At 38.5% G+C, this 25,902-nt stretch overlaps 1 protein-coding gene across 1 annotated transcript in view; it reads right to left on the reverse strand.

Annotated features, from left to right (window-relative positions):
• LOC114009530 (anoctamin-3-like) overlaps positions 1–17,210 on the reverse strand; it is a gene marked incomplete at its 3' end in the record, with an annotated part of 104,514 nt that extends 87,304 nt beyond the window's left edge. Inside the window, exons 1-2 of the mRNA XM_027775364.1 lie at positions 17,139–17,210; positions 16,540–16,901 (exon numbers count right to left, since the gene is read on the reverse strand). Of these exons, the coding sequence (XP_027631165.1) occupies positions 16,540–16,585 (46 nt within the window). The remainder of the gene's footprint in view (positions 1–16,539; positions 16,902–17,138) is intronic.
• Between the last annotated feature and the right edge of the window lie 8,692 nt (positions 17,211–25,902).

Consider the following 25,902-nt stretch of genomic DNA (forward strand, 5'->3'; position numbering starts at 1 on the left):
GCGTGTGCATGCGTGCCCAAGATCCTGAGAGGAGAATGGAGGAGAAGGGATTGCGGCGTGGCCATCCCCGGGGTGGGGTGATTTCCTGCTTTCTATCTCTCTGTCTCTCTCTGTCTGGCGAGCGCACGTGCCCTATAGCAAAAACCTCTCCAAAAAAAAAAAAAAGGCATCGAGGCCTCTGTCTTCTGTTCACCTTCGCCGCCTCCGTCGAGATAACCCACCCACACCGAGGCTGGTCCCCGGCACTACTCTCAGCAAATTTTTAAGTATACACTATAGTAGTAGTATTCAGAAGTCCTATATTGTATAATAGATCTCCAGATTTTTAAAATCATGCACATATATTATTTTAATTTTTAACAAATATTTAATGAGAAATCAGCCCTGTCATCTTATCAATACTTAGTGCAGCTCTGCATAAGCCTCCTTTTTTTTCCTGATGATTCATTTGTTTTCAGCAACCATGCTTTATGGTCAAATAGGAAAGTAAAATAGTTTAATAGAGGTCTAGATTTTATCACCATTATATTCCAATTTTGTAAAAATAAAATAAAAATTGAATATCTACTGCGTGTCAGGCAATGGGTTAAATTTGGGTGATGTAAAGATTAATGAGAACCTGTTTTCAAGCACCTGAAGACAAGCATGCAGAAAATGAAGCAAGGAAGGTGGCCGAGTTTAGTCTTGAAAGATTTGAAAACTGGGATGGTCTCAAGTTTATATAGAAATTTATGTGATTGACAAATGGAATCAAGTAATGAGGTGGGAGAGGGTTGAATGCTGTAGTAGTTACTGACCAGCAGACACTGGCAGGCCACCCACAGAACTAGAAATTGAGTATATATACCTTCCAGATGACCACAGAAGTTCAAAACCAACAAACTAGGTGTAATAGCACAAAAAGAGAAAGCATAAATTAGAAAGAAAAGGAAAGGATAAAGAAACATAAAATCCAGGTGGCACAGAAACTGAGAAAAGGGTGAGGCAGATCTATTTTTCCAGTTTGTGTATTGGTAAAATTCTTCCATTATATATTCAGGTGGATAATTGTTCCAACTTGATTTGCAAGTTCAGTGATGACGAGTGAATATGGTTTTGGAAATTAGGACTTTGGGAAGGCACTAAAAGTACTTCATTGTGTGTGTGTGTTTAGTCAACTATACAAATGTACTTAGAAATTAGGACTTTGGGAAGGCACTAAAAGTAATTCCTTTTGTGTGTGTGTGTTTAGTCAACTATTCAAATGTACTTGGTACATTTACTAATGAGAATTTCTTTTTGGATGACTTCTACTTTAGGCAAATTGTGTACAGTTTTTCTAAATCCATTCCTATTTTTCTTTCCTACTGTATTAAGGTAAGTCCAGTAGACTCAACAAAAATTTCCATTCCCAACTGTCTTTCTGTTTAGTTTGGACACCCTTGCCCTGGGCTGTGACTTCTCAGATGCACAGGGATAAACGGAAGATGAACAATTCTTTGTCCGCCCTCCCCCCTTGATTGTCCAAATCAAGGGAAATCAGTGAAGTCAAACCAGCAGCCCTTCAACATTTCCCCAGCAGTACAGCACCAAATAGACTAGACATGCTTATTTAATCGGACCTTGTCTACTTCTTGAAGTAGAGTCTCTCTGTTAAGAATGAGAATTAGAATTTAAGTTATAGAATTGATGAACATGCTTCTTTACTTTTTTCCAAATAAGAAAACCAGTAAAAGATCTCAGAATAAAGCTTTTTTTTAGAGAGAGAGTGATTTTTGTTATAGGGCATATGTGCTTGCTGGAGAGAGAGAGAGAAAGACAGAGAGGCAGAAAATGAGAAATCACCCCCAGGGGGGATGGCTACACCACAGTCCCTTCTCTTGGGATCTTGGGCACACACGCACATGCGCCTGGCTACTCTTATCCACAATCTCCCTAAAGAAGTTTAAAAATTGGGTTCTTGATGTCAACAGTGGAATTTGCTTCTAAATGTTAGTTTGCTTTTACAGGATTCCCCCCTTTTTATTCCCTCCCACTGCTCCCCTTGCCTGTCTTTCAGATTAATCACGTTCTAAAGGAAAATGGGCATTGCCAGAGGAATATCTCTGTCCTTCTACAAAAGAGGTCACTGTGACAAATACTCAGTTTTTGTTGCTACTAAAGTTCTTTCTAATACTATAGGAAAGTCTTTCTTTACCGGCTCACTAGATTTATTTTTAAGATCACATTTCTCAAGTAATTTATTATAGTAACTAGAAATTACTCCTGAATAGTACCATGTCCTAATGCAAATTGAGAAATGATAATGAAAATAGTAATAATAATAAATTTATGTACTTAACATATATGTGAGATCCTGATATCATATTTTGAGATATATACTGTAAACAGTTATAGAATTATAAAGCATTATTAGAATACATACCATTTGGAAAATTTTAATTTCAATAGGTAGGTTGCAGAAGGGATATCTAAAATTGTACATTTGAATTTGTTTTTGTCATAGAGTACATGCACTCACCAGACCGAGACAGAGACTGAGAGAGAGAGAGACAGAAAGTAAGAAAGTACCCCCCCCAGAAGGGATGACCACACTGCAATCCCTTCTCTCCCACTCTCCTTTCAGGATTTTGGGGATGCACACATAAGAGCTTGGCTTGTTTCCAAAGCTACTGGGTCTAGGATTCAACCCTGCTGCTGGCCATGTGGGGTGCAGCCACCTTCACTACCATGCCACCTGGCTGGCCACTGAATGCCATTTTAAAGCTCTGCTTCTAAGGTCAGATGCACAAGCTATGTTGAAGTTAAATGTGGCACTAGAAGGGTGACGCAGTTTCAAAGTGAAGATGAAATAGTGTGTCTAGGCCAATTAGCTAAATGATATTTCTGACTAACACAAGAATCCAATATAGGAATGAGAAGCTAAAGACTTTCTCTTTCAACGATCCCTATAAACCTCCATGCTTATGTAACCATCACACATCCTTCCTAGAAATGAGTTTTAAAACAAAGTAAAAGAAGCAAATAACTAGTGATTTCATTACAACTGTCGTAATCTCCTAAAGACCATCTCCTCATTGTTGGTGAGAATTCTCTCTCAAATACCTATCCCGTATCACCTGACACATGTGAAATTCTTTTTTTTTTTTTTTCTTGAGGTATTTGCTACAGGGCACGTGTACTTACAAGAGAGACAGAAAATGAGAAGTCAACCCTCAGTAGGATGGACATGCCACAATCCTTTCTCCTCCATTCTCCTCCCAGGATTTTGGGCATGCATGTACACATGCTTAATGTGAGTTTCAAGCCACTAAGTGTGGCCACATGGGAGTCCAGCGCCTAAACCACGATGGCACTGGCTGCCCCCCCCCATATGTGATATTCTTTTCTTTTGATTAAGAGTTTTATTTTGCTATAGAGTGTGTGCACTTGCTGGAGAGACAGAACTATAGAAAGTGAGAAATCACCCCCCTAGTGGTGATGACCACACCACAGTCCCTTCTCCTCCATTCTCCTCTTGGGATTTTGGGCACGCATGCACATACTCCCAGCATGAGATTTTTAAGCTGCCAGGTCTGGGACTTGAGCCACAGTCAACTACATGGAAATCCAGTGACATAACCATTATGCCATCTGCTGGTCCCATATGTGATATTCTTATCACATTCCACAGTTACTGATGTTTGCCCAGCTCTCAACATAAGAATATCAGATCCTAGAAAGCAAAGAACTATTATTTTTTTTCCTCTACATCTTTTGTAACTTTTACAAAACAGTGCCTTGTAAAATTTGTTGAATTAGTAAACAATTTAGAATGTAAATAAATGAGTGATTTTGTTATAGTTCAAGATTCATTTCAAAACCTGATTTTCAGGAACTTTAAAGGGTTAGTCATAAAATATGTACTCAAAATGTTAGGTCAAAGTTTTCTTTAATGCCTATTAAAATTGTTGTAATTATTTTAAGCCTCTTTAGGATAGGTAAGAATTGGCTAGCTTTATTACACTAAATGTAGCTCAGTTCAGTGACTCCAAACTTTAGAATCTAGAATGTGGCTTGAGTTCCATCACTATTTTGCAAGGTAAGTTTAGAAATTTCTAAGCTAGAACTCCAAATGTCCTGAGGATGTTTCAGAGATTACTGCAGGTTAAACATGACTTTTGTGGTGTTAGAGGTTTAATGTAGTTAACATTAATTTAAAATACACTTGAGAGAGTGTCTTTCACCTGAAGATTCAAGCTATAAAACAAACAGCATCTGGATTATTTGATTATTTTTTAACTACTCCATAAAATGTAGCCTCAAATGTTTTGTCTTCCTTTGATTTTCCCCTTATTTTTTTTGTCTTTGCCTCCTTCCTCTCACAAGTACTAATAAAAAGCAGAAAAATTTGCCACCTTATTTTTAAAGTATTGATAAAGGCAGGTCTTATGCCTATTGGGGAGTGCAAAGGAAAAAGTGAGTTTGTGTAATTTTCATCACGGGAACAAGATAAACCTTTGATTCTATAATGAACTTGCTAGAAATACTTTACTTACACAAGAACTGTTCTGAGATCATGTGTTAATACTTACGTGAAAAAATATTTTGAAGTCTGGTTTTATGTCAGAGAAAAAGCGGCACGATTGATTGGAACACAGATGAAGGGTTTTTCTACTCTTCAGTATCGATACTGTACTAATACTTGCTAGACATTTAAAAAACACTTGTTTGTCATCATCGTACTAATATTTTTAATGAACAAGACACGTTAAACTCAATGTATTTAAATGTGCGCCGACTGCCAACTCTGTGGCAGTCACTTAGCTAGTCACTGGAAATTGTCCTAATTGCTTCATATACACCACCATATGTAATATTCACAGCAACCGCATGAAGTAGGTGTTGTTTTGCAGATAAAAAGGTCCAGTTTCAGATAACATTTAAAGTTGTCAGGATGGCACAGCTAGTAACTCATAGAGGAAGAATCTGAAGTGTCCTATACAATCTTATAATACCTCCTTATGAAAATTGCATACTGTGAACTTTTATTAAAACTACTTCCAACACATTAATATGGGCATCACATTTTGGATTTCAGTGTTGGATCAGCTCCCAGAAGTTTTCCCAAGGACAAGGCTGATGAAAGCTCTTCATAAAACTGTTTTGCTTGCTTTCAAAATTTGAAGTGATTTATTGACCACAAGAGGACTTTTATTTTTATTTTTATTTATTTATTTATTTATTTATTTATTTATTTATTTATTGGAGAATTTTTGCTATAGGGCGCATGCATTCATAGAACACAGAGAGAGACAGAGAGACAGAAAGCAAAAGATCATTCCTGGGGGAATGGCCACACCACAATCCCTTCTCTTCCATTCTCCTCACAGGACCTTGGGCACGCACACACACGTGCCTGGCATGAGTTTAAGCCACTGGGTCTAGGACTCAAATCACAGTCGACTACATGGGAGTCCAGTGACATAACCATTATGCCAATTGCTGGTCTCAGCACTTTTGTGACTAAGCCTGGTATCTAAAGAACTGACAGTCTGTTATTTCTTCAATAAATATGATTGGCAGAGACATAACTATGTTGAAACAGCATGCATATTGATGGAAAGTAAATAAATTCCAGCAGAGCCTCCTCAGCAGATGTAAAATTGTGTTAACTGCCACATTTTCATTGTTTTGTGTAGTATTTGGCACATGGTAGACATTCAATACATATTTACAAAAACACAAAAGCATGGGGCTTAGCATAAGGCACTTGATGATTCTTGGTACCCTGTCATTTCCCATCCCAGTACACAGAAGTCTAACAGTCAACAGCTATACCCAGGGGACATAATGAATATCGAGTCAAGATTTGAAGGGTGGATTATAGGTAACTAAAGGGGAGAAAATTATTCATGATAAAATGCAATTAGAAAGGAGTCCATTCTAACTTGTAAGACGACGCTACATAGATTGTGAAAATCTGATAAAATATGGCTTATAAGCAAAAATAGAAATTCTCAAAAGAATCTTTGAATCTCTATTGCAGCTTATCAATTTCTCTGTAATAAAAGCTCATAACCTCCCCACTCTGTGTGAACTACAAACACATCCTGAACTGTTCACCATAATTATTCGCCACTAAACTGCTTTTCCTAATCTGTTTTTTTCAAGGTGACTTACAACAGAAATAAGCTACTCTTCTTAAACATATATAGTGCACTAGCATATCCATGGGACTGGATTCCATGCTCGCTACGAATAAGCTATGTATTCATGTGCAACTCACTTGACATCTTGGAGTCTGTGTTTTTGTGTGTAAAATAGATATTTTTCTTAAAGCATAAATTAAGGAACTATATGACATAATGTGTATGCAGTGGCCAATACATTGATAGATACACAGATAGATACACGTTATTTAGTTTCCATTCAAGGGCATGTTAAGTAATTATCTCTTAAACATTATATTTTACAGCATAGCCTTGGAATATACTCATTGTTCAGCATTATGATCAAATAGTGCTTTTTGAGCATGTAAAAGTAAGTTTTATAAAACATGAATCAATATGAACTAGATACACTTAAGTAACTCCTGTCCATGATTCAAACTCTAAAGAAATTCTGTCTAAATGGGCATAAGTCTGAGGGGGTGATTTCTTCACATCTGGTAAGAGTTATGACTAATTGCAAGCTGTTCAATGTGTTGCTTTCCACCAACTCACTTATCTTGGAGCAATGTGGGAGAAATAGAGAAACGTCATTTCAAATATTAACACTAGTGGCCTAAAGGAGGCATTCTACCAAAAACAGTAGTTTTCCTTCTTAGGAAAAATTGAGTTGACTGCTTTACCCCAATTCGCTATGTGGGCATTTCATAATAGGCAAAAAAAAAACAAAAACAAAACAAACCAGAATTCGAATTTATGATGACTGACATCATCAATCTTTTTTGTTATATGATAAGGTATAAAGTATGGTAAAGAGAAAATAAAATTCAGGCAAGCTCCTTGACTTGGTGGTTAAGGCGGCTGGATCTGATATGTCCCATTGTGTAATTCAAGTCCTGGATCTGGCAGCTTGAGAATCATGCTGGGTGTGTGTGTGTGATGGAGGAGAAGGGATGTCAATGTGACCATTCCCCATCTGCTCTCCCTCACTCTTTGTCTGTCTGTCTGGTGACTGCACATACCCTATAGAAAATAAATAAATAAATAAAAATTTTAAGTTGCCATTTTCCTTACTTTCATTACATAAATGTCAATATAATTTATTTTTTTAAAAAATAATTGTTTATTTATTATAATTATTTTTCAATTTAACTAGACAGAGACAGAGTGAGAGAGAGAGAAGGAATGAGAAAGCAAGCCACCATGTCTGGGACTCAGACTGTGGTCAGCCATGTGAGAGTCCAGCATCTTTAACCACCATGCCATCTGCTGGCCCCTAATTTCTATAACTACGACAACAGGTCATAAATAGTTAGAAATTTCTACTTTTATATAGAAATAAATGCAAATTCAGAGACAGTTTTTAAAACTTAAACCCTAATTATTCTGAGATTTTAAGGTATGCCATAAGTCATAAGAAACTAGCTTCAGAACTATAAGAAAAGTGCAGTAACTTTGAATTTATGTGATGTAATTTTTGTAGAAATTATATTGGAAATTCTTAAGACTTTCTAAAAAAGCTCCAAAAAAGGGAAAAAAGTAGATTGATAAATGTATTGTTACAACAGATACTACACCGAGTCATCCTCAAACAACTGTGTCAGCACCAATTCATAGAGGAGAAAAAGCAAAACTTAGATAACTAAAAATTATGGCAAAGATCAAATAATCATAGGTAGCAAATCATACAGAAGCAACATGTGAGCCTAAGCCACTTGACATGTATACTCGTTTCTGACCACAGCATATCTCCTGCTACACGTCTGAGGCCATCGTATGTGGATAAGTCCTGTCTGTACTAAAGGCAACTTTGGGCAAGTAATCTGTAAATATGCCACTGATTGCATGTGTGCCATTGAGTCTGCGTGATTAATAAGTTTATAGATGAGACCACTGCATGTCTTTTGAATATGTCTAAGTTGAACTCCTGTTAGTAAATTAAACTCAGTATGCCTAAAAAGAAAAAGAAGCTGAATCTTTGTAATCAGGGGTGATTTTCACTATTCATAATCTTTGGGAGAATTATTTGAAAAATTAATTAGTGGTTCAGTCAAACAAAGATCTCCGGGGCTGCATATAAAATAGAGTTCCCCAGGTGGCTCTACCATGCAATGAGAATGAAAAATGAATTCATTTGTTAATCAAAGTGCTCCTGAAGTCTGAGAAGTGGCATCAGCAAATTCAGCCAATGGGGGAGCAAGAGTTTCCAGCTCTCATCCCCTCACAGAAGCAACAATTTAAACAACTGTCCTGCATAAACATATCTTCACAGGAGCAACGAAGTCCAGGTTAAAGAGCAGCACCTGCACACAGAAATAAGAAAAGACACCTAGAAGAAGATAGAATAGCTGCACGTTTCCCACATCACCTCCCTCCAAGCCAGCTCAGCATGTGGAGAGGAACCCACTGTGAGAAGGGAGAAGAGTGAGCTTTGCTGTAGAAAGGTTTTACACTGATTTTTTTTTCCAAAAAATGGAATGAAGGGAATACTTCCAAACTCATTTTATGAGATCAGCATTGTCTTCAAATTCAAGCCAGATAAAAACACTAAAAGAATTCAATATTACAGGTCAATATCCCTAATGAACAAAGACTCAAAAATTCTCATCAATATAATAGTGAATTGAATTCAGTAGCACATTAAAAAGGTCATCCATTAAGACTGAGTGGGATCTGTTACTGGGTTGCAAGGATGGTTCAATATATCCAAATCAAGAAATGTGATATACCATGATAACATAATGTAGGTTAAAAATTAAATGATCTTCCCAGCAGATGGGAAAAAAGAAAAGCATTTGACAAAATTTAATATGATTTTATGATGCAAACTCTCAACAAATTAAATGTAGAAGTAAAGTACCTGAAAACAATAAAGATCACATATGACAAGCCAATAGCCAATGTCAAACTCAATGATGAAAAGTTGAAAGCTTCTCTTTTAACATCAGGAACAAAACAAGGTTGCCTCCAGCAGCCACTTCTATTCAACATAGTACTAGATGTCTTAGCAAAATTAAGAAAAGAAAGGAAGAAAGAAAGAAAGGGCATCTAAATTAGAATGGAAGTACCAAAACTGTCTTCGTCTGCAAATGACATGATCTTATGATATAGAAAATCTTAACAAATCTATCAAAAAATAAAACTTAGAATAAACAAATTTTTAGTAAAGTTGCAGGAGGCAAAATCAATATACAAAAATAATACTGTTTATATAAAATAGCAACAATCTATCTGAGAAATAATTATGAAAAAATTCTACTCACAATATCTACTAAAACAAAAATATTTAGGAGTAATTTTACCCAAAGAAGTAAAAGAGTCATAGATTGAAAACTAAAAAACTTTGATGAAATAAATAAATGGACATAAAGAAATGAAAATATCCTGTGTTCATGGATCAGAAGGTTAAATATTGTTAAAATGTCCACACTACCCTCCAAAATCTATAGATTCAATGCTATAGCTATCAAAATTCTAAAGTAATGCTTCACAGAAAAAGAAAAAATAATCCTGAAATTTGTATGGAACCACAAAAAACTCCAAATTGCCAGAGCAATCATGAGCATGAGAACAATAAGGAAGTCATTATAGTACTTGCCCTCAAAATATGCTACAGACCTATAGGAATCACAGGAACATGGCCCCAAAGGAGACACACAGACAGACGATGCAGAACAGAAAACCTAGAAATAATCAATACGTCTACGAACAATTGATCTTCAACAAAGATGCCCAGAACACACAATAAAGAAGAGTCTTTTCAATGTACAATGTCAGAAAAACCGGATATCTATGTGTAGTCACATAAAATTGAACCCTTGCCTCACATTATGTACAATGATCAACTCAAATTGTAAAACTACTAGGAGAAAACACAGGGAAAGGATTTCTTGACATGAGTCTTGACAACAATTTTTTGATTACGACACCAAAAGCAGAGGCAACAAAAGCAAAAATAAATGAGATTGTACCCAACTAAAAGGTTTCTGCACAACAGAGGAATTAACAATTAACAATTAACAAAATTTCCTCCTATGGAATGGAGGAAAATATTTCCAAACTACACATCTGATAAGGGATTAATATCCCAAATATATAAGGGAATCAACTCAAAGGCTAGAAATCATACACTGGATTTAAAAAGGGGGAGAGGAACTAAACAGGTATGTCTCAGAAGAAGAATACCAGTGTTTGTTCCGGCAGAACAATAACTGTATAATGGTAAACAGTAGACCGAAACTAATACAGTGCATTGGCAAAAGACTTTCAACAACATATTTTCATCGCCACCGAATTTCACGCACAAGGAAGCCTTCCCCTTCCAAGGGCAAACTGCATCTCTGTCACAGTGAGGATATGACTGTGGGAGGCCCCTGTGTTGGTGAACCTGAATCTGCAGCATTCCTGTGTGCCCGCTGGGTTGAAGCCAGTCATAATTTAAAGTAATTGCTACTTGCAGGACAATCTAAGAAGACAGGCAGTAACAGAAGGGACAGCCAGGATGATTGTACTAATGCACCATCAGGTTTACAAATGATTTCACACTTCTGTGACTTTTGATGAGCTGGAGAGTCAGAAGACAACATGGAAATCATCTTGCTGGTATGCATTTTAGACACAAGGTGACTGAGGCCACAGAAGGGTCAGCGAGATGCCTGAGATCAAGCTGGGAAATGATGGAACTCTTCCTTGTATTATTTTTAGGGAGAAGACATAGAGCAGCAGAACAAGCTACAGACAACTGTGGTGAAATCAGATGGGAGGAAGATATTTTCTAGCTGTTTGTGCTTCATGTCCTCCAAGGAACTTGTAGCACTTAGGCTTCCTTATGGAATGAACAGTGTTTGGAAATGTGGATGCTGGAGTCAGAGAAGGCTGCATTCAAATCCAAGTGCTACCATCCATTTCAAATTATCTTGACAAGGCATAGAATTTATCTAATTTATCTAAACCTCGAAGTCCTCACCTTAAAATAGGAGAAAATAATGTAACTACCTAAACTTTAGGGAGTATGAAAGAATGCAGTGTACCTTTAGACTTTTGGGACAATGCACTGTAATTTTGAAAAAGCATTAGCTAATGCAGCTCGTTTATTTTTGTCTTAAAAACAAACAAACAAAACCCCTAAAACATATTTATTCCTTGAAAGAAAGAAGAGAGAGATCATCAATGGGATCTTCATGTGGCTTTGATCCACCCACACCCTCATCCAGGCCGGGTCATGGGCACATGTGTAGGCCATGAACTCAGGGAGGTCTTCAGATGAGGGACTGAAGCCTTCCCTTCCGCATCAGCCTTACAACACGTCTGCACACACCGCATCACTTCCTTGTTTCTTCTTATTGTGTCTCCTTTAGCTCGTTCTCTTACCACTGTGCCATTGTCTGGCCCCTGTTTTCATTATTATTATCATCCTTAACTAGACTCCTGAGAAGAGGGCATTACTGTCACAGAATTTTGGATAAAGAAGCTAGAGCTCAAAAATGTAAATACTCAAAGTGATAGAGGGGAGGGGAGGGATTTGGTCATGGGAATCTTTGAGTCAGTGCACTTTTCATCAAGGTATAACTACATTACAGGAATATAATTTTTACACTAAGAGTTTATAAACATCTGGACTATAAGAAAATACTAAAATAATAAGCAAAAAATTGAGTTTTGGTCGACTTTTTTTAAGGTTTGATTTCTTTTGATAAAATGATTCATAGAATCATTGATCTCAATTTTTTCTTCAGTTAACACCCGTGTGCAGAATATACCATGAAATTCTAAACTCAAATGACAACTTCAGCTCTCTAGAAGCCTCAAGGAACATGCTGATCTAGATAGCCAAGCTTCTGGACAGCTTTAAAACACTGAAATTTTAAACTCTAATTACTTTGGATGGAATTTGTTTTAAAGCTCATCACTTATATTCATTATTAAGTAGGAGATGTATATTTATCACATAATGTATACTATTCTTGCTAACTCAGAGTCATCATTTTAAACATTAATGTTCTTACTTTGAGTTAACATAGTACTTTCTCTGAGCCAAATGGGGAACTCACTTTTTATTCTTTAAACAAATAGTTCTGATCTAGTGTGTTTTCCCTTTGGATTAAAAGGTCTCATCTTTTTTTCATAGTTTGGCTCACTGTTACTGTAAGATAGTAAATGAGGAATTAGAGTTCTAAGTATCTAGGAAATCTGTGTAAGGGGAAAAGAGAGGAGGGCAAAAATGAAAGAACACAGCAGAAAACCTGAGAGCCTCCAAATTAAGACTAGACACTCGATTCCTTCTGATGACTCCACTAGGTATCTGGTATCAGTCTAAGGGAAGTGTAACTTCTGATCCAAAAATATCTTCCCCAAAGTCTTTTCTATACAGCACAATTGTTTTAGCAGAAGATAATACCTCCATCCTTCGGTCATTAGTAAAAGAACAGATTGTGAAAATTTCAGGGCAAGTTAGCTCACATGGGTGAATTAATTTCTGTCACTATATAAAAGGCTTCAGATTAAAAAAAAAAAATGACCAGAGGATGCATGCACATATGAGAAGGAGACAGAGAGAGGACAAGTGAGAAAGCACCCTCCCTATGGGGCATTGACACGCTGCTCCCTTCCCTTCTCTCTCTCCCTCCTTTTGGGATTTTGGGCATGTGTGCACACCTGTCCAGTGTGTTTCTCAAGCCTCCACGTCCGGGATTCAAACCATATATTTGGCCATGTGAATCCAACTGCCTTAACCAACAGGTCATGGGTTGGCCCCAGATTTTTATTCTCATTTCTCTTAAGTAAGATATAGGAAGGTTCTAGATACTAGAGATATTTTTAGTGAGAGAAAAAGAGGTATAAATAGTAGATGTCAAAGATTCTAAACTAGAATTTCCCCAGGACAGTTCCTCTGGGTATTTTGAAGTAAGAACTGGGCACAAAGCAGAACAGTTGTTAAAAGGCTTTTTGTGTGGACATTGCAATAGCAAATAATTTATTTAGAGAAACTGAGAATGGGCGTTCTTCATAGTCTCCAGGTCCCCATGAATATGTAAAATATTATTATTCAACCTTACTCAACCACTTATTTGAGTAGGAGGCATTTGCTTCTGTGGAATTACTAAAAACACTCTTTTTATGTTTAACCAAATGTCCTTAGGAAAATGATGAATCACTTAGCAGCTTCAGCTGATTCCATTAAGCCCAAGTCTTTGGAGACAGGTGGTGTTTGACGTGACCTATGGTTTCCTGGAAAGATTTGGTAGCCATCCTGGTAAATAACAGCCACCAGAAGCCAGAACTATCACTGTTCTTTTCTTACCCACTCTTGTATGACACAGGAGTTCATCATAAATCAATTCCAGAGAGCAAGCCAGGCTCGGAAGCAAATTGGACTTCCCCAGAAGTCGCCGATTCGCCAGCCTGTGTGTTCTTCCGAGACGCGCTCCAGCAAAAACATACACTTCCCATCCTCCTTAACCACAACGCTCCAGTCCACCCTGGAAATACCAAAAATACGCAAACTGCACCCCTCATTTCACTTCGTAAGTAGAGTAAAAATTCAGAAATATGCATGGATGCCTTCTTCAGAAATACTACTGAACTAGCAATGTCTATAAGCAAAATGTCAACACTTCCCTAGAAAAATGCAGTTGGCTGCAGTTCGCATAAACGTTTAGCAGAGCTCTAGGCCTATACCAGATTCTCTGAAGGAGGGATTTGCAGTAAGAGGTCCAGAAGGAAAGCGCTCTGGATAACGTCATCACTAAGTGCAGTGGTGGATACAGGTTGAGTGGAAAATGGATAAACACCACTTCCCTGCAGCTACATTTTAAAATTATGCCATTTATTGCATATCTACACTTATGGAATTCTTTGGAAAGTCTGCTGCCGAATGGACGTCGGAATTGGTAGAGTTGTGACTATAATCCCATGATTGCAAAGGGCCATTTCTTCCTTAAAGAGTCTGGAATTCACCGCTTTCCTTAAAATGAAATTTATTTCTATATGTAATAAAACAGAGTTGGAAAAAAAGGAATAGAAAAGGAAAAAATAAAAGGAAAAAATAAAAGGGAAATGATGAGGGTTTCTTTTACTCCTAAAGAGTCAACCAAAGGTGGGCAAGCATGAGAATAATGGAAATAGTAATTGTACTATTATTCATTAAGTTTTTTGAGCCCCAGTTGTGTATGAACTGCTAGCTGCTACATAACTCCACAAGGCAGGTGTTATTTTCATTTCACCTAAGCAGTGACTGAGTCTTGAGGCTTAGAGATAGCAAAAGACTAAGCTTAGAAGTAGGATCCATAGGACACTACTATCCATGCTCAAAAGAAAGGCCATAGAGTGAATTAACAGATAACTTTAAGATTACATACAATATTTCATTTTATAGACCGCCATTTGGCATCTGTATTGTTTTACAATAAGACTGAATAAAATTAGTGAGGGAACATGGATCAGGGATTGATAACCACATAGTTTTCCAAATATACATGGAAACCTCCACTTGAGTTTAAATATTGCACAGGGCTATTTTTCAAGTGAGGGTGGAAATTCCTTACAATCAAAATTTAAAAAGACAGTATGCTCACTTGATTAAAATGAAAACAAACCCCATCAAAGGAATTACTCAGTAATTTCTTAAAAGTGAACTGAAGGCAGGGTTCTTTTCTTTATCTGACCCGGCAAGAAATCACCTGTCTTCGTATTGTGTACTGCCTCTGCCCCCCTCATAAAAGAGAGAGAGAGAGAGAGAAAGTGAGAGAGGGCCATAGGAAGAGAGAGAGAGAGAGAGAGAGAAAGAGGACCATGGTGGTCAGGCATAGCCCCTTCCCATTATAGATAAAGTTCAAAGAAGCAAAACACTTTGCTGAAGCTTTTCCAGGTAAGAACAAGGGCAGGCCTGGAGTCTGGGACTCCAGAACTTCAGTACAGAATTTTCTCCACTTTAACGTGTTTTCAGTTAACGTGGTGGGGGAAAGAATCCCTGAAAGTTTTCTGTCCCAAACCTCCTGGATCAGAAAGCATCTAGAGTACTATTATTCCTTCCTCTTTGAAAGGATTACAATGGCTTATCTAGGCTTCAGATAGGAGCGACCCACAGCCAGGCATTCGGGGAGGAGGAACATCAATTGTATGAAGCTGTGGCCAAGTTCCTATCATCTTTGTCTTCATTCGGAAAGCTTAGATGTGTTTAAAATAATACTCAAAGAGAACAAAACGTCTGGGCGCAATTTAACTTTCTCTGGCACCTTTAGAGTTGACGAACTGTAGAATTACAGGAGCTGAAACTGGTATCTACCCCCACAGTCTCTCACATCATGCGCAATTTCAACACGTATTTGAAATATCCTAGAAAATTTGGACTTGAACAAAGTGTAGACTCAAGGGATTGGAAGCTCCTTCAGCTGAATGTTTTGCCTTATGGAGAAATCCCCCCTCAATTATTCCTGGTGTGTCAGCCCAGCCTTTGGTTTCTTTTTCCTTCAGGAAGTGAAAGAAACACATGGAAACAACTGTTGACAAAAGAAATACGAATAATACCTGGGGGGATGGTTAATATTTAAGCAAATATTTACTGTAAACCAATTCACTAATCCAGAATTCACACAGCTTAGATAGTATATGGTCAACTATAGAATTACCATAATTATTACTAACTCAGTAAAATGGTAACTATGTTGTTTATTCATGTTTCTGGTTAATAAAACTCCAGAACACTAACTGTGCCTCAAAATAAAAGCACTTCACAAAAAGCCTTTTAAATAAATTAAGGAACAAGGACCCAAGAGCGAGGATGACCTGGAACAAATCTTGGTTTGATTATGAACAGATGGATTCTTGTCCCTGCATCCAGAGAAAAACTTGAAGGAGCTGAGAGAGAAAACACAAAATCCCTAGGCGAGACACCTAACAACAGACCCAAACTGGAAAAGGGCAAAAATAAAAGTTTCCCCAAGTTACAGAGCCCCGTCCACGAAGACAGGGCGACTTCTGGAACTCTCCAAGAATTTCTTTATTTTAGGAGGGTGTAAATGAGAGAGGCGCTTTTGTGAAGCTTACTAGACTTTGAATCATAAACGGGTGACAGATACGTGCACAGCACCCTCCGGCACGTCTGTGTGCAGACCTCTGCGCTGGCGCCTCGGACCCGAGCTGTCTGCTGCAGTGCTTGCCGACAGTCCCGGCACACGGGCGTTACACCCAGACCTCAGACCACCAGCCCGCTCCCTGCACCGTCCCGGGGCTCAGAACCCAGGCTCGGCCGGGATGCGGAGTGCGCAGGCATTCAGACGAGGATTTCTAAACTTCGCAGAGTTCCCACCGCGGTGCCGCAGCAGCCTGCGAGGGATGCTCCGACAGGGCTGCAGGGGGAGGCGGAGGAGGGACGTGACGCCCGCGGCGAGAAGGGAGCGAGATTCCCACTGACCTTTTTGCTGTTTAAAGGACTGAATCGAGCCTGAGTGGTGGACCATTTTCACCCTGCGCGTCCCCGCCGGGGTAGGGAGCTGTCGGAGAGGGAGGCGAAGGAACAGCAGCCGGACTTTATGGGGCGCCAAGGAAGCCCGGAGCCGCGGCGAGCGCCCTGCAATCCGACACCTGCTGTAGCCGGCACTTGGATCCCGGGCTGCGAGCCTGCCGGCGGCGTTGTCATGACGACGCGCGGGGCGGACCGGCGTCCAGCGCCCCTTAGCGGCTACTTCGGGAAGGACGCGTCCTGCGCGTGGCCAGTGCCGCAGTGAGGGTGGGCGTTGCGCGGGCTTCGCTGGGGGTGGGAGACGAAGGTTTCTCCTAAGGATTATAAATACATCCAAACCAACCTTTGGAGCTGCTTAATCATATGCTCTTTTTCAAGCTTTGAGGCTTGAAAAAGCTTATACCCGGGGGATACCAGCCTGAATTTCCTAAAAGTTGGTCTGTAAACCCTGGCACTTTGGAAAGGAGGGTCAAGCTGGTCTCTGCACGCAATGGCAAATGCAGAGACATTGTCGTCTTTCTCTCTTTAAATACGGGAGAAATAGGAGTCACCTCAGCTTAACCAGGAGCGCGTCTTATTAGATGGACTCTGTTCGGTATCCGGCACATTCCACTCGAGTTCCTCTCTCCTGCTCCGGCTATTCAGGCCTGGAATCATTTATGATGACGAGAATGACCACTTACTGCCTATTAAGTAACGGGTGCAGAAACTCGCTATCCAGCTACTCCATTCCATCTTCATAAAAGCCCTGGAAGCTAGGTAGAATAGTACAGTGGTAACAGTGTAATAGAAACGGATGCTCACAGCAACCGAATGCTCGGGACCACAAACATCGACGCCGAATTTGGAAGAGCAGACGCAGGTACCCAAGCAACTTTGCGAAGGTCAAAGTGCAGTGGATGGGGCAGGAGCAGGCGCAGCTCCACGCATCGGTCAGTACAACCTCCTCTCCTCCTTTCCCACCGCTGACCCGAAGCCCCACGTCCCACGTTTTTTCCTGGATATAACACGGGGCAGACATACAGAAAAAGTCTGTTGCTTCGTGAGTGTGAAGGTTTGCGAGAACAGCTCACAATCAGGCGAGAGATCCAGATAAAAACAAATGAATAAACAAAGAAGCAGAACTTTTCAAAAATGGCCAGACCTCGAAGAGTTTGAGCTGATGGTAGCTCTCTGATTTCACGGCGGAGCATGCTACAGGGCAGGAAGGGGAACACGGCTTTGAAGCAGCAGCTGCAGAACGAGTCACCCTGAAACTGGAAGCTTGAAGCGACCACTTATTATTATCTCTCATGGTTTTTTATAGATCGCCTAGGCTCAGCCAGGCATTACTCACTCAGGGTCTCTCTGGAGCGTTCTGTAACTGGGCCTGACGTCATCTGGAGCGAAAAGAGAGAAATGTGTTCTACTATCAACGGGAGGACTAGCCGAGAATGCCCTGCCTTCTTTAATGTCTCGTCACGGCCTTTCCAGAAAGAAAACGTTGAACATTTCATAAGCGCTCAGTGCGCAGGCATGGAAGAAACGCTTGATTACAGAGCATGACCTCAGTGGCAATCTACCTGCAGATGAAGACCTGGAAGAGCCCTTAGATAGGCTGTCTCCAGATAGCCTCCTTTTACGGATATTTTATATAACAGATGATCTCGCCAAAACCGAGAGCAATACGTGACTTGCCAGAGGATGGTTTTGTTTGGCTTTGTCTTTCTCATTTGCGTCTAAATTCTGATACAATTCTACTCATAGGTCATTCTAATATAGCACCACCTAGTAGATTCTAATACAACCCAATCTTCGTAATAAGGAATACATCAGTTACGTATTTCAGGACTAGTTTTTGGCAGGAAATTAGGGCTCCATAAATATTAGTCACTGTTATAATTATGACCCCTGGGAACCTAATCTTTTTTTAAACTTTTTTAAATCACTGGTGTCAGAATTAGAAATACTTTTGAAATGTGATTGTAAATTCAGTTCATGATCAGTAAGACAAGCTGAAAGGATTAAAGACCTCATGTTCTATTTCATACTTCAAGCATGGGTAATACCTTTAACTTCCTAGAACCATTTCTCTCTGCTGATCTCTGAGTTTTTACAGCTCACTTTCTGACCTGCAAGCTAGCAAGAGGAAAGATGTGTCTGCTAGACCTGGAAGTTGTAGGGCAGACAGGAAGGTGGGAAACCCAAGGAAGAGCTGATGTTTCCAGCTTGAGTCTAAAGGCAGTCTAGACACAGAGGTGACAACTACGATACACAAAATATCACCACTAAATACGTCTAATCAAATATGCATAACAGGCAAGGATTTGTGAAATCACAAACGTGATGGTTTAGAACAGCCTTCTCAAACTAACAAGTAAAACTGAAATGATTATTTCTAAAATATAGGAAACTTTGTATTATTTCTAACACTCTGCACCCCAACCTCTACAGCACAGCTATAATTAAGTGATCTTGTCATAAAGTCGATTACTTTTTTTTTTAATTAGAAAACATTTTAGGTTGGACTGCCAGATTGGCTAGCAGGGGATTCAAAGAACATCTATGCCTGTTTAAAAATCAGTCTTTTAGGGAAGGTTGCTAGAGGAACAGCTTTGTGAGAGGCCGAGGAAATTTCAAGCACCATCTGCTTTATGGGAAAGGCTGTGCAGACAGAAGGAAAAGATTCCTGTCTGCATGTGTGTGCGCACGGGTGCATGCGAAGAGTAAGAGCAGGTGTGTGTGTGTGTGTGTGTGTGTGTGTGTGTGTGTTTTGGAAGGTGGAATGCAGCAAGAGGGGTTTGAGCGAAAGCCTTCCTGAAATAAATCTCCCCGAGATCTGATAAAAGGAGGGATTTGGATAGAATCACACTGCCATGATAGCAAATGTAGGGATGGATATTATATTAAATGGCTTCATTATGGAAACCTACACTAACCTAACCTCATGTTAGGCTGCTATTTCTTACTGTTTTTGGCTTCACATATCTCTTTCGATATATGATATAAAAAACATTTATTTTATATAATTTTCAGTGAGGGGGCACAGTTAATATACAGGATGATCTGGACTAGTCTTAAAAAAAACTGGAAAGAAACATGGCAAAATTTCTAAAGTAATTACTTTTGCAAGTGGGATTAAGAGTGATATTTTTTATACTTTCAGATTTTTTTTGTCCTTTTTGTACTTTTGACAAGTGATAGATAGATACTCCTAGACTTATTATATGGGTTTATCAGCCCTGATAAATATCATATGTCAAAAATGAGTTTAATCCAGCACACCAACCAAATATCCTAACGTAGACTAGCCTACCTTAAACATGCTGAGAACACTTACATTAGCTTACCTTTGAGCTCGGCCATCTAACACAAAGACTATTTCATAACTAAGTGTTGAGACTATTATGCAATTTACTGAATACTGTACTGTAATTGTCTTTCTCTTCTTTTCACCACAAGCAGGAAATACAGATGAGCATTTTTGGAGACATGGGTGGGTTTGCAAAACACAGAAAATGCCAGCAACACGGCACCCTGTATTGGCCATTCACACTCATAACTGTGAGGCTGACTGGGACCCCTGACTGCCAACGGCACCCAGTATCGCACAAGAATGCCTTACTACACCTTGTTCGCCTAGGAGATGATCCAAACTCCAAATTAGAAATACAGCCTCTACTGAAGGTGTGGCACTTTCACACCATGAGTAAGTGGAGAAATTGAAAGTCAAACCGTCAGGAGGTGAGCAGCTTCTATATATCCATTTTCTAGGTATTATGTACATATACCTTTAAGGTTCTCTCTTTAAGGTACCCTCAACTCTACTTATGGATTTTTTCTACAACTCCAATTTCTCTTTCTTTTTTAGTCTTGGACACAGGCTTTTTGTTCTCATTGAGGTTTCTGCTGATCTTGCCCTCCTGCAGCTCACCACCTGTCTCCTGTCCTCCTAAAGTAATTAATTTATCAGGCCCCCTGCTACATTTTCCTGCATCACTGGGAAGGCTTTTTATTTCTCTGAAATTTGAAATGCAACCCAGGGCTGCTCCGATCATGAGTCTCCCTGTATTACACTCTATCAAAGGACCTAGGAGGGCTCTGTGAGTGCCCCTTTGGGTCTTAAATTGCTTAGCTGCTTTAATTAAAATTAAAATCTCTAATCAAATGGCAATAGAAATAAAAATAGGGATTCTCCTTACAATGATTCCTCTTCAAGAATCAGATATTTTTAAAATATTTTATTTCTTTAGAGAGAAACAGAGAGCTACCCCCCTGCAGGCTCCACACACCACCTACTCCCAGTCTCAGCTGATCTAGATCATAGGAACTCCCATGTGCCCATCGTGCACAGAGGCGACCAGGAATGTGAACCCAGGGCCCCACCCAGGGTAAGTCCAACTGTACCAGCACTGAGCCACCTCCTGGACCCAAGTGCCAGTTACTTAAGGCATTAAACAGTAAATGAAACAGCAAAGTCACACTGATAATGAGTTTATCTGCAAAGAGTAAGGAACAGAGGGTAGAGTGAGCCCTCAGAAACACTGGAGGGAGACCTTTGTCTCCTTAAGGGCATGATGAGTGACTTAGCTGTTTCTTCAGAGACTGGTGTACTTATTTTCACACAAGCTTAATAAGTGCATATTAATGAGTGAAGAAAGAAAAATTAAAAAGTATAAAATAACTTCTGAAAACTGCTCTTTACTGCCCTGAATACTTACCTTCTTCCTTATGCAAAGCCAAGGAAAATACATTATAGTATTTTATATATTTATATTTAATATATTAAGTACTTTCTTGTTTCTAGTGTCTCTTCATTCTTTATAAAAGATAAACCACTTATTTCTTTATTTATATTACATTTTTATACATTCAATCACTATACATCACCTAGCTTATAAAGGGAATTTACCCAGCATGAAATATACTTCAGATCAGTCCAGCTGAGAACACTATACACATCATCATTGACAGGTAATAAACCATTTCTGTGTCCCACAAATGTCTTACCCTCTATTTTTTCTTGCAAATTTCTTCCCCTACATTCTTCCCCTAGCCCACCCTCCTTCCACACTGTCTCCAGTGTTCACAACTATTTTCAATGCTTGGTGGTTTTTTTTTTTTTAATGGCTGAATAGTATTCCATAGAGTATACATGCCACACTTTTTCAATCCATTCATCTGTTTGTGGACATTTGGGTTGGTTCCATACCTTAGCAATTGTGAATAATGCAATAAACAAAGATATGCAAGCTGAGCATTCTCCTGTTCTTTAGGTGGATACTCAGGAGTGGAATTCTGAGTCATATGGTATTCTAGCTTCAAACAGACCTTCTATTTGAAGGTCTTTGAGGAACCTCCACATCGTTCTCCACATGGCTGGACTAACTTGCATTCTCACCAGCAGTGTAGGAGAATTCCCCTTTCACCACATCCCCGCCAGCACTTATCATTTTTTCTATTTGTAATCTTTGCCATTCTGATTGGGGTTAGGTGGTATCTTGTTTTGGTTTTAATCTGCATTTACCTTATGATGAGGGATGTTGAGTATTTTTTCACATGCTTTCTGACTTTTTGTATGTCTTCCTTAGAAAGTTGTTTATTCAGCTCATCTCCCTATCTTTTAGTATTTTCTTTTTGGCAAGTCACTTGAATTCCCTGTTTATTCTGATTATCAGGCTCTTATCTGGAGCATAGTTTACAAAAATTTTCTCCCATTTAGAGGGTTGTCTATTCAAGCTAATCACCATGTCCTTTGCTGTGCAGAAACTTATTATCTGATGTAATCCCACTTGTCTATTTTTGCAATTACTGCCTATGCATTGAGGGTCTTTCTCAAGAAGTCTTTGCCTACCCTGTCTCCAGAGTTTCCCCAGTGTTTTCACTTGTGGTTTCATAGTTTGCAGTCTTAGGTTTGGATCTTTGATCCACTTTGAGTTGATTTTTGTTAATAGTGAGAGGCAGGAGTTCAGACAGGGGTTCATCTTTCTGCAGGTAGATACCCAGTTTTTCCAGCACCATATGCTAAAGAGGTTTTCCTTTTCCCACTGGATTGACTGGTACCCTTTGTCAAAGATCAGTTGGCTGTGTATTTTGGGGTTTATTTCCAGGGTCTCTATTCTGTTCCATTGGTCCACATAGTCTGTTTTTGTGCCAATACTATGCTGTTTTGATTATCACAGCTTTGTAATAAATTTGAGGGTCAGGGAGTGAGATGCCACCCACTCCGGTCTTCTTGCATAGGATTGCTTTGGCAATACAGGGGCTTTTATGATTCCAGACAAATTCTATAATTGTCTTTTCTAGATCTGTGAAGAATTTCTCTTGTAATTTTATAGTGATTGTATTAAATTAATTTGGGTAGAACTGCCATTTTAGTTATATTAATTCTCACAATCCAGGGACATGGGATTTCCTTCCACTTTTTCAATTTCTTTTTTAAGATTTTCTTAGTTTTCCTTGCAGAAGTCTTTGACTTTCTTGGTTAGATTTATTCCTAGGTATCTTATACTTTTTGTGGCTATGGTAAATGGGATTACTTTAGTTCTGCCTCTATCTGCTTGTTGTTTGTATATAGAAATGCTATAGATTTCTGTAAGTTGATCTTGTATTCTGCCACTTTACTGTATTCATTTATTACTTTGAGAAAACCACTTATTTAAAAAAAACCTTAGGCCATCAGAAAAGGAAGGTCAGAGCCTACAGTTCTTGGCCACCTATAAGGACAGGCTTGCCAGTCCTGCTGGTACCCAGCGTAGGTGGTCCGAGCAGCGTTCCGAAGTGATGCTCCTTGTGTATGGAAAAGACCAATGCCCGAAGGAGAGCAGCAGCCTCCACCTTCTCGATTCCAGCCAGATGAGAAGAGACAGGAGCACAAAATTATGTGTCTGAAAAGATGGCATCAAGGGATAGTAGATGAGTGAGTTAAAGTATTGCTGACAGAGCAAATGACAGTCCATATCTTAAGACCCTCCTCAAAAACTTAATATGGTTTCTTCAAGTTATAAGTAGACTCACATCCATGTTGTTTCATAGTCACCACCCACTTCACCCCCCACATTTGTTGGATATGTCTATGGGCCTGATTATGGCAATGGCATTACAGGTGTTTGCACGTGTTCAAACTCTTCAAACACCGAATGTGTGCATTCCTTTGTTCATCAGTTGCACAGTTACTCTTCACTTAATGATCTATCTGTTTAATGACCATTAGGATATCCAATCATGTCTCCAACAAGGAGAATGCCCTTTTTCATTCTGTGTGTGTCTTGGGAATCCCCGTCCACAATCTTGGTCTCATTCCCACAGTTGATTAGTATTCAGTACCCAAAGTATTCTCAATCATGCAAGACTACATAGTTTATAGTAATGCATTTGATCATGCACCAATAGAAATATTCAAAATAAATAAAATGATTATGTGGGATTTATATTATTGTGTTGTGGCATGTTTGGTCATTTCTGTGGTGCTTATCTAATGCATTTTTTTCAATGGACAAAATTACATTATTCTAGTGTTGTGTTGCCTGATAGCTATTGAAAAATACATATCTTATGGCATCACAATACATCATAAGACATCTACCCTTAAGTTCCTTGCTTCTTGACCAATTGGTTTAATGATCTAGTTGTAGAAACAAAACTTAGTCATTAAGTGAAGAGTGCTGTTAATTAAATAAATTTATTAAAATTAAACAATGATCAAGCCCATACCCATTGCTCTACAATTAAGGAGACTTGTATCTATTCTCAGTACTTCCTAATATTTCTAAGTTTTTCTTTTACAAACTCTTTTGATCCTATAACAGTTTTCCTCCTCATAAGTCTCTCTGTTTTTGTTAGTTCAGTTTTCTCCACTTACAACAATTGTCCTTAGTCTTCTATTTAACTCAGTTTCTTCAGTCCTTATTCATTCTTCAAGACACCAGAGCAATGCCATTACTTTGATAAAGACTTCCTTTAAGTACATCCACCAACTGTAAAGCCAGTTAGAGTGAATTTAACCTCCTTTGATTTCCATAGAGTATTACTAATGCCATTTCATGGTATTTTTAAAATCATGTTTCTACCATGAATTATACATATAAGCTTTTAAAGTGTGTACATACTTTAATTCCAGTCCAGAAAAAAATGCTTTAAGGTAGATTTCACGTAGACTTTTGTTTTTCTATTTCTCACAGTGCCTAAAAGATGGCTGTTACATCAAAAATTGATCAAGTACATACTTGCTGAATAATTCTCCATGATCTTCAACTACTGCTTATTATTTGTCAAAATAGTCCAGCAATAAGACATTCAAATGTAAGTTCAGCATATTTATTTCATACAAACTGTTCTTGCTGTGTTCTTTTGAAAAATCTAAGAATGGGATTAAAAAAATATTTGCTATGCTCTATTCACTTTTTTAAGCTCTTAAACGGACACTCTGGTCACATCAGCAGATCTACCCCATTGCAGTGAATTTTCATGCTTATGAGCAAAGCTGACATTCAGTTGGTGTGGGCATGATGGTATTAGCTGTTAGGTCTAGTGTCTTCTGATAGGTTGGCCTTCGCTTGACTGATCTAGACCTGTGTCCTATTGGCTGTTTATCAGCAGTAAGGTGGAAATAAAGGTGGCTTTCATAATTATAAATTATTCTCAGAGATAATATATGCTTGATTTCTGAGAATTGGGGGTAACTGTGCACACAGGATTGTTTGTATTCGAACATGTTCAGCTAAGTCATAAAAGTAATGCAACATAATGCTAAGAATTCACTTAAAAATTTAGTATGTATGAAATTTTATTTGCTGAAAAACATCACTGATTCATAACTTATAGATGGAAGCAGACTGTAAAAGAATATTGATATTTCTGCAAAAATATATATTTGCATAAATATATATGTAACAATAAAACTCAAAATATATAATAGCTAAGTCTAGATAAAAGGGATTTATATAAATTGACTTTTTTTCTTTTTAAATTTTGCTTGCTGATACCTCAACCATACTTATTTTGCATTCACAGAGTGACCTTTTATTTTGGGATACTTTTGTCTCAGTAAAATTGTTAATATTCTCACAATTTAAAAATGTACACTGGTTTGGACAGTAAAGAGTGTGATTGTCCTGATCATCAAATACGTATTACTTACTATAAATATATTATAAAAATAAATATAAGAAGAAATGCAACATGGTAAGTATTTCATATCATCTTTACATTAAATGGCATCATGCCTTTTTATTCTAATAATGCTACAGATTTGAAATTGAAAAAAAAAAAAAAAAAGTAGGGCTTGGTCATGGAGGGCTCCTTTTTGACCTAGAGGAGTGATGTGGAGGCCAGGCA

The sequence above is a fragment of the Tupaia chinensis genome, unplaced genomic scaffold (genome assembly GCF_000334495.1).
Source record: "Tupaia chinensis unplaced genomic scaffold, TupChi_1.0 Scaffold000555_1, whole genome shotgun sequence".
Classification (NCBI taxonomy): Eukaryota; Metazoa; Chordata; class Mammalia; order Scandentia; family Tupaiidae; genus Tupaia; species Tupaia belangeri.